Raw genomic sequence first — 13981 nt, forward strand, 5'->3', positions numbered from 1 at the left:
TCTAGTAGCCTGTATCTCAGTATTCTCCTCGACAACATTGTCGTTTTCTAGAGTGAATGCTGTCAAAAAATATTCATTTAGTGCTTCCCCTAGCTCCTCTGACTCCACACACAACTTCTCACTACTATCCTTGATTGGCCCTAATCTTACTCTCGTCATTCTTTTACTCCTTAAATACCTATAGAAAGCCTTAGGGTTTACCCTGATCCTATCTGCCAACAACTTCTCATGTCTTCTTCTGGCTCTTCTGAGCTCTCTCTTTAGGTCTTTCCTGGCTACCTTGTAACCCTCAAGTGCCCTAACTGAGCCTTCACATCTCATCCTAACATAAGCCTTCTTCTTCCTCTTGACTAGAGATTCTACTTCCTTCGTAAACCACGGCTCCCGCGCTCTACAGCTTTCTCCCTGCCTGACAGGTACATAGTCATTTAGGACACACAGGAGCTTTTTCTTGAATAAGCTCCACATTTCTAATGTGCCCATCCCCTGCAGTTTCCTTGCCCATCCTATGCTTCCTAAATCTTGCCTAATCGCATCGTAATTGCCTTTCCCCCAGCTGTAACTCTTGCCCAGTGATATACACCTATCCCTTTCTATCACTAAAGTAAACATAACAGAATTGTGATCGCTATCACCAAAGTGCTCACCTACTTCCAAGTCTAACACCTGGCCAGGCTTATTACCCAGTACCAAATCTAATGTGGCTTTGCCCCTTGTTGGCCTGTCTGCATACTGTGTCAGAAAGCTGTCCTGGACACACTGGACAAAAATTGACCCATCTATAGTACGCGTACTATAGTGTTCCCAATCAATATTTGGAAAGTTGAAGTCCCCCATGACAACTGCCCTGTCTCTCTCACTCCTATTGAGAATCATCTTTGCTATCCTTAATACCACTGGTATAACGCATGCAGTAACTGGAAGAGATCTTTAGTTGGCCATTTAAATGATTTAGTTAGCTACAAAATGCTGGACCATTTTTCAACCTCCCTGATAAAATGGCCTATGTGGTGGGAGACAATGTAACGTCACCCTCAGCCTCACTCACCATTTCATGGCACTTAGAAACCTATTGTGGATATTCAGAATTGGTTTTGATGGTTTGAGCTTCAGTGTTTTGTAACTTTGTGTTAATTGTTTAAAGATTGGAATTCAGAGACAGGTCAAGTTTACAGAAATCTGATAACAAAAGCTTACAACAGTGCCAATTAAATGGACTGCTTTGTTGCTTGGTTATTGTTGGAGTTACACTCCTAATCCGAGTGGAGAGTGTTCCGTCACGCGGTCATGACTGGTCAAGTTCAGTTTCTTGTCACTGGTAGCCCTCAGGATGTTAATCATAGGAGATTCAATAATGGTAGTGTCATTGAATATCAAAGGAAGAAGATTGGATTTTCTTATTGGAGATTGTCATTGCTTGGCATGAATGTTACTTGCCACTCATCAATCTATGGTTGTCCAATGCTTTGGTATCTGAGGAGTTACAAATTTGCTGAACATTGTGCAATCATCAGCAAGTGCCCCCACATCTGACCTGATGATGGAAGAAAAGTCATTGATGAAGAAGCTAAAGGTGATTGTGACAACTGGGACAACTTGCAGTGTGTTTCAGGCAACATTTCTGGGACACTTGCACGAAACTACCCACCTCCCTGTGGCCAGTGACTTCAACTCCTCCTCCAAGGCCATGCAAACCCTTGGTCTCCTCCACTGCCAAATCCAAACCACCCGACAACTGGAGGAAAAATGCCTCATTTTCTGCCTCGGTTATCTACAACCGCACAGCATCAACATCGACTACACTAGTTTCCAAATTTCCTGTCCCCCACTCACCTCATTGTAGATCCAACTCTCCAATTCGTCATCGCCCTCTTCACCTATTTCTTCCCACCTACCCGCTCCAACCTATCACAATTACCCACCTATCTCCACTGCATCCACCTATCGTCTTCCCACTTAACTTCCTCTGAGCCCCACCCACACCCCCCTATTTATCTCTCAGCTCTCCACCCCCCAACATTCCTGATAAAGGGCTTATGCCCGAAACGTCAATTCTCCTGCTCCTCAGATGCTGCCTACCCTGCTGTGCTTTTTCCAGCGCCACACTTTTCAACTCTGACTTGTCCAGCATCTGCAGTCCTCACTTTCTCCTGGTACAGTACCCTAAGGTGCTGGGGCTTTTGTAGTGTAATGGTAGTGTCCCTGTATCTGAGCCAGGAGGACTCGGTTCAAGTCCCATCTGCTCCAGAGGTCTGTACTGACATCTCTGAGTAGGTTGGTTGGAAAATATCTACCTGAACTACTCCAGCTATTAGTTCTGGGCATTAAGTGGTTAACCTCAAACGATCAAAAAAATTTTCCTTTGTGCTAGGCATGACTCTAACTATTAGAGAGATTTATGTGTAATTTTTATTGACTCTAGCTTTATTAGGGTTCCTTGATGTCACACTCTGGGAAATGCCTTAATGTCCAGAGCAGTCACTCTCACTTCACCTCTGGAGTTCACTTCGTTTGGCCATGTTGGACTGAAACTGTAATGGATTCACAGTTCGAGTGACCTTCACTGAACACAAACTGAAAACTGTCAGTGGGAAGGTTATCCCTTTACAAACGCTGCCTGGTCATAGAATTGACAACTCCATCCATCACTTTACTGATGATTGAGAATAAACTGATGGGGTGGGAATTGGCCAGATTGGATTTGTCCTCTGTTTGGTGCACAGGCCTTATTTTAACACATTCTTGGGTAAAGGGCTGCATTGTAGCTGCTCTGAAACAAAAGTCTTCAATGTTATTGGTGGAATATTGTCAGGGCCCATAGCTTTACATTATCCAGTGCTTTCAGCCATTTCTTGATATCCAGTCGAATGAATTGAATTGGCTGAAGATTGGCATCTGGTGGGGACCTTTAGGGACTATCATTGCCTCCTACCAATGTGCCATGTTCTATAATCTGAAAGGGATACTTTGAAATGGCAAACAAGACAACCTTCCTCCCACTGTAGCAGTTATAATTATGCTTCATTTCTAACTTGTTTTCTGTATTATTGTCTGACCTATTCGTCAGTACTTTATGCTGTCAGTAGCTGATGTCAAGGCTGAGATATGCATTTAAAAACTGGAACGATTTCTCCTTGATATATATTTGGGCAGAAAGAGATTCTGTGGCTGTAACCATATCCCATGCCCTATCTTTGTCCTGAGGCATGTACAAATAAGTCTAGGTTAGAGTCTTGCTGGAAAAGCACAGCAGTTCAGGCAGCATCCAAGGAGCAGTGAAATCGACGTTTCGGGCAAAGCCCTTCATCAGGAATACAGGCAGAGAGCCTGAAGGGTGAAGAGATAAGTGAGAGGAGGGTGGGGAGAAAGTAGCATAGAGTACAATTGTGAGTGGGGGGCGCTGGTTTTACAGTTCCTGCGGTGGCAGGGGAAAGTGCCAGGATGGGGGGGTGGGTCGTAGGGGGGCGTGGACCTGACCAGGTAGTCACGGGGGGAACGGTCTTTGCGGAAGGCGGAGAGGGGTGGGGAGGGAAATATATCCCTGGTGGTGGGGTCTGTTTGGAGGCGGAGAGGGGTGGGGAGGGAAATATATCCCTGGTGGTGGGGTCTGTTTGGAGGCGGAGAGGGGTGGGGAGGGAAATATATCCCTGGTGGTGGGGTCTGTTTGGAGGCGGAGAGGGGTGGGGAGGGAAATATATCCCTGGTGGTGGGGTCTGTTTGGAGGCGGAGAGGGGTGGGGAGGGAAATATATCCCTGGTGGTGGGGTCTGTTTGGAGGCGGAGAGGGGTGGGGAGGGAAATATATCCCTGGTGGTGGGGTCTTGCGGAAGGAGGAGAGGGGTGGGGAGGGAAATATATCCCTGGTGGTGGGGTCTGTTTGGAGGTGGCGGAAATGTCGGTGGATGATTTGGTTTATGTGAAGGTTGGTAGGGTGGAAGGTGAGCACCAGGGGCGTTCTGTCCTTGTTACGGTTGGAGGGGTGGGGTCTGAGGGTACAAATAAGTGGCAAGTACCAGCTTTATATACATTTCATTGATTTATATCCTACTTTCACCAAAACATTGTGCTTGGTATCACCATGCAGTGTTAAATTTGTTACAAGTTATTATTCTGTATTTCTAAAAACTTGTTCTTTAAATGAAAAGTTTTTGTTAAAAAGAAAGATCTTATTTCAATTCTATGACAACTTTCAATGTGTAATAGAGAACTATGTTACTGGGATTAGTCATTTTTCGAAATATATTTTAAAGCATGATATATCTCGTATATTTCCATTTGCTGTGTTTCCTAAGGTGATCTATGTGCTGGGAGCAATGTCTGAGTTGATATAACAGTTCCTTTGTTACATAGGAATAGTACAACTTCAGTTGTTACAAGATTAGCAGCTTCAAAATTAGCATGTGGCTTTTTGGAATGTATTGATGAAAGCTTTCGCTGATTTGAATCTTCAAACAATCTGCTTTGACATTATTCACAATCAAATTTTTATCAAGTTTTTTTTAAGAGAGATCATGTGGTGAGTTCGTGCACTCATTAATGATTAGCTTGCAGCTATATGTACAGCTTCCTATTTCCAACATATTTACAAACCTATTGTGGATTTTAGGAATTGGTTTTGATGGTTTAAGCTTCAGTGTATTGTAACTTTGTATCAATTGTTTAAAGATTGGAATTCAGAGACAGGTCAATATTGTGGCAATCCTATAACAAAAGCTTTCGTAAGAGATTGCTCATCAAATGTAAGTATTTTTCTGTAGTGTGATATGATTTCTACATAGAACATTGAACTAATGAAAAACTGTTTCAGTTGCACTTAATATTTTTTTAAATATGAAAAACTTTTACCTGTAGTGAGAGGAATATAGCTTAGCCTAATGGGATATCAATCTTGGTGATAAATTTAATATTGTTTTATTGAAACTATCTCCAATTACAATATAAAATCTGGTTAACAATCTTATTGCTAGGAATTTCATTGTGTTTGAATAAGGGTTGATCCAAGAATATGGAAAAAGTTGATAGCATTAAGCTAGACTTGTGCATCTGTAATAAATATGCTGTAAACAGCATGTAATACCTTCAGCTTTAAAGTGCAACTTGAAAAATGACTGTTCCTTTAACTTAATTGGGAAAAGATATCCACAACAATAGAAATACTACTCAGCATTTACAGTCAGATCTTATACTTATGTACTCTTTTCTCTGTTGGCTGGCTTCTTACAAACCCATGATTTCCATTGCTGCAACATTAGTAGCTGTAGTATCATGTCTCATCTTAAGTATGTCAATATACCTTTGAGACATGCTCATGACATCTTTACTGGATGAAAGCTTGTGACTTGAGTGTATAAAAATGTCATACCTTACTGCTTGGATACCTGAAACATGACAGTTTACTCTGTTATAATTTAATAGCTTAATATTAGCTCAGACACCTATGTGCCTGAGGAATGTAATGTTTGTATATAATAGTTAGTTGTAATAAATGTACCACAGTATCCACACCCAGTTTCTTATATGACAGAAGATAACATAAATATTGCAACATCAGATGAAAAATACCCTGTTGGAGGCAAGCTCGAACCATCAGTGAACCCTCACAGTCATCTAGACCTTCAGCTCTGAATACATTCCCCAGTTATCCTATCTATTATCCTTTAAGACACACCTTATAACTCAACCCTTTGACCAAGGTTTTGGTCATCTGACCTATGTGAGTCAGAGTCAATTTTATTTTGATAATGCTCCTGTAAAATGTCTTGAAACATTTCATGTATGTTATAGATTTCTTATAGATGCATATTATTATTATTGTTCAATCTAATAAAATCTCGCAATGCATGTTAGAATCAAAATAGAAAACTATTGGAGAATAGTGTATCAATATATTTGTTTATGCAGTAGCAAAACAGCACAACAGTGAGAAGGTATATAGATGAAACCTATATATAGTAAAGGTAGTAGCTTTGTTAGAGAATGCCATCAATATGGAGGGAAAAATATTCATAGTTAAACCTGATTCTGTTCCAGCTTATTGTACACAAATTTGCACTACAAAGATACTGTATGATAAACAAAAAATAACTTACTGGAAAACCTCAGCAAGTCTGGCACCATCTGTGGGGAGAAAGCAGTATTAACATGCTGAGTCGAGTGACTTCATCAAAACAGACAATAAAGCTTCAGTTTCAGTACTTGCAACCCTTCAGTATGCATTATGAATATTCAGAAATATTTATTTAAAACACAAAATTGTCTTCATAAATGTCAACTCATTTGACAGTAGAATTTTATTGGAATGACTACTTGCGTACTTTTAAAGAAATTTTCATATGTAAATAAAATTGTTTTAAACTGAATCATAGGGCTTCATTAATCATTTATTACCATGAGTACCTTGCATAATGTTCATCTGCACAACCTGGAAAGTACCAGGTGGAATCCTAGCCTCTGCTGAGTGTGTTGATTGCAAAATTCCAAGGTGTGGTAGCATGGGATTGTTCTGTTTGTTACTTCTGGAATAAGAATGCCAGAATTTCTTCTTTGCATTTCTTAATCAGCGAAATGCAGCATCTGTCCATCCCAAAATGTGCGAAGATATCTCTGCTGCTCTAATTGTCGCCTCTTGTGAATCCCAATTTAGGTTTGGGTCCATTGTCACATGTACTCACATGAGTGCAATGAAAAGTTTACAAAGTCACCACTTATAGCACCATCTTAGGTCCAAAGGAATAAATTAGAAAAATAAAGAATTACAAAGTTCAGCTTTTTAGTCCTTTGCACCATCTTAGTATTTAGGCACAAAATCTTAGGAATACATTAGAAAACTAAATATAAAGTTAAGCATTTCAGTCCTTCAACCAGGATGCACTAAACCTCTCCACCAATCTGTGCCAAGCTCAATCTTCTACACAAAAGATGCAGCCCCGTTCTGGGTACCGCGCTGAGCATCGAGTCCTGCCGCAGCCGATGATCCATGGTCCCCACTATGGGCCAACACACTCTGTATACTCAATGCTTGATACATTCTAGACGGCAGCATCCAATATATAAAAAAAATTGAATTGTTACAAGTTGTTATTGTGCCTTCTGTTTCCTAGGCCTGATCTTTGATGATCCCTTTTTATACCTCTCTACCTCACTTTCCACTTTTAAAATACTCTTTCGACCAAAGAGTATCCAACGTAATGTCTCCTTATTTAGGTTGGTGTCATTATTTGTTCTGTAAAGTTCCTGCAAAGTGCCACGGGTACTTCCTTGTATTAATGGTGCTATATAAATATAAATTGTTGGATGATTATTATAATGGTGTGATAGGCAATCTTCGTGTAAACTGCAGTTCTAAATATTCCTTGTCTGAACATTGTTATTATATTTAGACATGAGACATGAGCCTAGGAACCCTCCAACCACAAGGGATGAACTCAGATTTCTCCATTTCCCCTCCCCCCACCTTATCTCAGTCCCAACCCTTGAACTCAGCACCACCTTCCTAACCTGCAATCTTCCTGACCTCTCCGCCCCCACCCTCACTCCAGCCTATCACCCTCACCTTAACCTCCTTCCACCTATCGCATTTCCAATGTCCCTCCCCCAAGTCCCTCCTCCCTACCTTTTATCTTAGCCTACTGGACACACTTTCCTCATTCTTGAAGAAGGGCTCATGCCCGAAACGTCGATTCTCCTGCTCCTTGAATGCTGCCTGACCTGCTGCGCTTTTCCAGCAACACATTTTCAGCTCTGATCTCCAGCATCTGCAGTCCTCACTTTCTCCATGAGACGTATAGATAGGTATATAGCTTAAGTTCTTAATAAACACATAAAAAATATAAAAATATAAGTATTAACAGTGGGAGTTGGCTACTTAGCCCTAAGGCTGTGCCTTAACTAATCATCTCCCTTAATTCTACCCCACATTATCCACATGTCCCTTAATTCCCTATGTATTCAAGAATCTGTTGATCTCTGGGTGCACCAATGGAATTTGTGGTGCTGTAGGTAGAAAACTTCAAAACTCATGCAACCTTTTGAGTGATGAAATTGATCCTAATCTTCCGAGCCAGTGGAAGAATCCAGCATCGATTCCATCAAATCATATAAAAATTTGATGTTTCAAATGAGATCATCTTTTATTTTTCTAAATTTATAGTAATATAATCTCAGTGCATCCAATCCGCCACATGTGAAATTTCTGTCTTCCAAGGAAGAGTCTATAATGAATCTTTGTTGCTTCACTCCAAGGCTTCTTTTTTCCTTTTCTAAGTAAGAAACCATAGTTGTCCACAAAACTCCAGCTGTGGTCTCATTAAGGCCCCAAACAATTTTGTCAGAAGTTTGAGGTGGTGCAGCTCAAAATAAAAACATGTTATTATTATGTTATTCTTCATATTCATTCATTTGATATAACTCTGTGCAGTTGGTATTCATAAGAACAATATGTGTTTTTGACAATGTCACTTCCAATTACCATGTTATTTTTTATTTTCTAGAAAAAATATGCAACGGAATAAACAAGTGGCTATGGGCCGGAAAAAGTTCAACATGGACCCTAAAAAGGTGTGAAATCAATTTATTTTTATTGTTTCAGTTTTTTTGTGTTTGTTTCTCATTTCTGAACCTTTCCAGTTTTGTCAAATATCTGTCGTACTTTAGCTGTGGTCACTTCACTACAACTATTAAGTGTAATAAGAGCGGGGGAGCAATCCAGTGCCCACTTGCCTTCTGATTTTACTGTCTTCTGTCGAATGTCACTTGGTCTCCTTTTAAGCACAAAGAATACGGAAGCACTCAATGAAACAATACCATTCAGCCTGATCATTTTGTGTGTAATTTGTCCAGCCCTAAGTTAATCTTTTGAAGATGAGTAATAATGCAGCTTGAAAGAAGAGGTGCAGTCTTTAATTTTGCATGAAAATATTTGTTAACTTGTATCACAAAGCCAAATCTCAAAAACTTCTGAATTTTCCACTGATGTTTGAAGACTTGGGCTCCAGAACTTGTCACGCTTCTCGCAAAACTGTTCCATTATAGCTACAACACTGGCATTTACCTGACAATATGGAAAATTGCCCAGTAACACCCAGTACAGAAAAAGCAGGACAAAGCCAACCTGGCCAATTATCAACGCCATCAGTCTACTCTTGATCATCAGTAAACTGATAGAAGTCACTACCAACAGTGCTATCAAAAAAAAACTCATTTGATTAGTAACAACATACTTGCTGACACCCAGTTTGGCTTCCAGAAGGGTCAGTCTGCTCCTGGCTTCATTACAACCTTGGTTCAAACATGGATCTAAGAGCTGAATTCCAGAAGTGACGTGAGTGTGACTGTGACTGCCCTTGACATCAGGGCCACGTTTAACCGATGTGGCATTGAAGAGTTCATGTGAAACTGATGTCAGTTGGAATCAGTGGGAAAACTATCCTCTGGTTGGAGTCATATCTGGCATATAGGAAGATGCTTATGGTTGTTGGAGGTCAATCATTTCAGCCACTGAAGGAGTTCCTTAGGGAACTAACCTCGAATTGCTGGAAAAGCATAGTAGGAGCAAGAAAGTTGACATTTCGGGAATAAGCCCTTCATTGAGTCCAACTGCCTAGGTCCAACCATGTTCAAATGCTTTATCATTTAGTTTCCTCCCATCATAAGGTCAGAAGTGGGAATGTTTGCTGACAATTGCACAATGTTCAGCACTATACTGAGCTACCACGTTCAAGGAGCTTGACATCATCCAGGATAAAGCAGCCTGCTTGATTAACATCACATCCACAAGCATTAGCCCCCTGCACCACCGGTGCTTAGTTGCAGCAGTGTGTACATCTACAATGGTCTCCTTCCTATCGGAAGGATGTTGTGAAACTTGAAGCAGTTCAGAAAAGATTTACAAGAATGTTGCCAGGGTTGGAGGATTTGAACTTTAAGGAGAGGCTGAACAGGCTGGGGCTGTTTTCCCTGGAGCGTTGAAGGCTGCGGGGTGACCTTATAGAGGTTTATAAAATCATGAGGGGCATGAATAGAATACGTAGACAAAGTCTCTTCCCTAGGGTGGGGGAGTCCAGAACTAGAGGGCATAGGTTTAGGATGAGAGGGGAAAGATATAAAAGAGACCTAAGGAGCAACTTTTTCACGCAGAGGGTGCTACGTGTATGGAATGAGCTGCCAGAGGAAGTGGTGGAGGCTGGTACAATTGCAACATTTAAAAGGCATGTGGATGGATATATGATTAGGAAGGCTTTGGTGGGATATGGGCCGGGTGCTCGCAGGTCAGACTAGAGTGGGTTGGGATATTTGGTTGGCATGGACGAGTTGTACATCTCTGTTACTCTATAAGATGCACTGCAAAACTTCATCAAGCCTTCCAAACACTAAATGGACAAAAACACAGCCTCTGTTCCTGGCCGGGTGGAGAATATTAAAGTCACAATATCTAAAGTAACAGATTGTGTATGCCAGAGATTCTAATTTGAACTTGAAATCTTATTAACTTCTTAAGCTTTTTTTTAATAATAGTTGAAGTAGTGGAGTAATGTAAAATCGAGACTCCAAAATCTATTGTTTTGAATTTATTAATTTGAAATACTTTTTTTGTTACAGGGTATTCAGTTTCTAATTGAGAATGAACTTCTAAAGAACACCAGAGAAGATATTGCACAGTTTCTGTACAAAGGAGAGGGACTAAATAAGACAGCGATTGGTGATTACCTAGGAGAAAGGTAAATTCATTTCTAGTTTATTTTGGCTTAATCTTTGATTAAGTAAATTATTTGAACAGTTATTACTCCACAGAAAACAAATTTGGAGAGAAGAATATCATGAAAAATAGTATTAACACTGGTGCTGTATTCTCTCATCATGCTTCATATAACATTTGAGCAGATAGCAGATTAAACCTAATATGCCCAGAAGATTCTGACATAAAAAGCTCCAGATCCTCAGTCAAATCAATGACGTGGAACCCTGCCACTGTGAGGTAGCAGGAGAGGTATATCATAGTCATGAAGTCCCTACAGTGTGGCAAGAAGCCATTCAGCTGATTGAGTTTGCACTGACACTCCAAACAGCATCTCACCCAGACCCAGCCCCACATTATTCCCGTAGCCCAGTAATAACTATGGCTAATCCACATAGCCTGGACACTATGGGGCAATTTAGCATGGCCAGTCCACCTAAATTACACACCTTTTGAATTGTGGGAGGAAACTGGATCACCCGACGGAAACCCACACAGACACGGGGTGAAATTGAACCCAGGTCCCTGGTGCTGAGACCATATCATTCAGTCTCTCAAGCCTGTTCAGGGTGATCAAGGTGGACGAGGAGTCTGTGTTTCTGAAACAGTGAGAGAACGCGCAGGTACAGCAGATTCATAAAGACCAGGAGAGAGAGGAATTGGAGCTTCTTAAACATGAGATAGCGGGTCAACAGCTTCATAAAGAGAAAAGCGGACCTATGTCTGGAACAACGGAGCAGTGATGGCGGGAGAGAAAAATCGGTAGCAGAAAATCCTACAATTTGTTTCTTCCTGTGACATCTGAAGTGCGACATTATAGGAGAGCAAGTAGGAGGCCATTCACCTGCCCTACCAATAGGATCGCAAATGATTCAGTGTTCCTCACATTCTCCTGCCTGCCCTTTCCCCATAACTCTTGATTCTCCTACTGATCAAGAATCTATCTCCCTCAACCTTAAACATACAGAAGGACTCTGACTGCACAGGTCTCTGTGGTAACAACTTTCTAGGACACTCAACCCTGTGTGAGAAGAAATTCCTCCTCCACCAGTAAATAAGCCTATGGTATTGGAAGTGGTACATTGGCATGGATAGGTATTTGGCTAATGCGCAGAAACAGCAAGTGGGCATAAGGGGTTCTTTTTCAGGTTGGTGAATCAATGTTGAGAATATACAATATATATAAATGAAGTGAATATTTTGTAGCTAAATTGCATAAGATGCAAATAGATGGAGAGTCAAGCTGCATGAGGGCTGCAAAAAGTTTAGAAATGGGTATTATTGGTAGGTTAAATAAGTGGGTTAAAGGTCGGCAAATGGAGTATAATATGGGAAAATGTGAAGTTGATTTTGGAAAGGAGAACAAAAGAACAGTATTACTGAAATGGAGAAAAGCTGCAACTCAAAGGGTACTGTGGAGGTATTTGTGCATGAAACACACAAACTGGCATGCAGGTGCGGCAGGTTAAGAAAATCATGAATAAAAATGGAGTGTTGCTTCTTATTTCAAGGGGCTTGGAATGCAAGGGTAGACGAGTCTTATTGTAACCGTACAATGTGCTGTTGAAACTACATCTGGAGTACTCTGAGCAGTTTTGGGTCCCTTATTTAACGAAAGATATCATTTCATTGGAAGCAGTTCAGAGAAGGTTCACTAAAATGATCCCTTATATGAGGGTACTGTCTTATAAGCAAAGATTAACCAAGTTGGAACTCGACTCATTGGAAGTTAGAAGAAATGAGAAGTGATCTCATTGAAATGTAGGGTTTTTAAGGGGCCTTTTGAGAGTAAATGCTGAGATGTTTCTCCTCATTGGAGATTCTAAGACCAAAGGACATAGTATCAGAATAAAGGATGCTAATTTAAGTAGGTTACCAGTGGGTATTTTTTCTAAGTCTTTCAAATTCCCGATTAATTTTTTTTGACCAGAGCCTCAATATCTTTATTCATCCACTGTTCCCTACTCTTACCAGCCTTACCCTTCACTCTAAGAGGAACGTAATGCCTCTGAACTCTTGTTATCCCACTTGCCAGTTATCCCTTTACCTGCGAACGGACTATCTCAATCAACTTTTGAAAGTTCCTGTCTCATACTGTCAAAATTTGCCTTACTCCAATTAAGAACTTTAACTTTTATACAGGGCCTATCCTTTTTCATAACTATTTTAAAAGTGATTACTAGCTCCAAAGTGCTCCCCTTCAGTCACTTGCCCTGCCTTACTTCCCTAGAATCGGTCAAGTTTTGCTCCTTCTCTTGTGGTTACACAGATATAGGCAAAAAGAATTGCTTCAACTCATTTAACAAATGACTTACTATCCAAGCCCTTAACACTATGGCAGTCGCAGTCTATGTTTGGAAAGTTAAAATCCCTTACCGTAACAACACTATTATTCTTGCATATATCTGCGATCTCTACATATTTGCTCCTCAGTTTCCCACTGACAATTGAGGAGGTCTATAGGACAATCCCATCAAGGTGATCGTCCCCTTCTTATGGGGTGTAGGTTTGCTCGCTGAGCTGTAGGTTTGATATCCAGACGTTTCATTACCTGACTAGGTAACATCATCAGTGGCGACCTCCAAGTGAAGCGAAGCTGTTGTCTCCTGCTTTCTATTTATATGTTTGTTCTGGATGGGGTTCCTGGGGTTTGTGGTGATGTCATTTCCTGTTCGTTTTCTGAGGGGTTGATAGATGGTATCTAGATCTATGTGTTGGTTCTGGATGGGGTTCCTGGGGTTTGTGGTGATGTCATTTCCTGTTCGTTTTCTGAGGGGTTGATAGATGGTATCTAGGTCTATGTGTTTGTTTATTGCGTTATGGTTGGAGTGCCAGGCCTCTAGGAATTCTCTGGCATGTCTTTGCTTAGCCTGTCCCAGGATAGATGTGTTGTCCCAGTCGAAATGGTGGTTTTTTTCATCCGTGTGTAGGGCTACGAGGGAGAGAGGGTCGTGTCTTTTTGTGGCTAGCTGGTGTTCATGTATCCTGGTGGCTAACTTTCTTCCTGTTTGTCCTACGTAGTGTTTGTGGCAGTCCTTGCATGGAATTTTATAGATGACGTTGGTTTTGTCCATGAGTTGTACTAGGTCTTTTAAGTTTGTTCGTTTTTGTTTGAGAGTGTTGGTGGGTTTATGTGCTACTAGGATTGCGAGGGGTCTTAGTAGTCACCTATACAATGTATTCAAGAAAAATGGATACTCAAAAAATACAGTGCGCAGATTCCTCAGGAACAAACCACGACAAGCAGACC

The 13981-nt window shown here is 40.9% G+C and overlaps 1 protein-coding gene across 4 annotated transcripts in view; it reads left to right on the forward strand.

Moving 5' to 3' along the window:
• Nucleotides 1-13981, forward strand: part of cyth1b (cytohesin 1b) — a 232117-nt gene that overhangs the window by 183011 nt on the left and 35125 nt on the right. For all 4 annotated transcript variants that reach the window (XM_043714921.1, XM_043714919.1, XM_043714920.1 and 1 more), the window contains exons 4-5: nt 8489-8555; nt 10596-10714. In XM_043714921.1, coding sequence (XP_043570856.1) covers nt 8489-8555; nt 10596-10714 — 186 coding nt within the window. The remainder of the gene's footprint in view (nt 1-8488; nt 8556-10595; nt 10715-13981) is intronic.

This window comes from Chiloscyllium plagiosum, chromosome 24, assembly GCF_004010195.1.
Source record: "Chiloscyllium plagiosum isolate BGI_BamShark_2017 chromosome 24, ASM401019v2, whole genome shotgun sequence".
NCBI classification, from domain to species: domain Eukaryota; kingdom Metazoa; phylum Chordata; class Chondrichthyes; order Orectolobiformes; family Hemiscylliidae; genus Chiloscyllium; species Chiloscyllium plagiosum.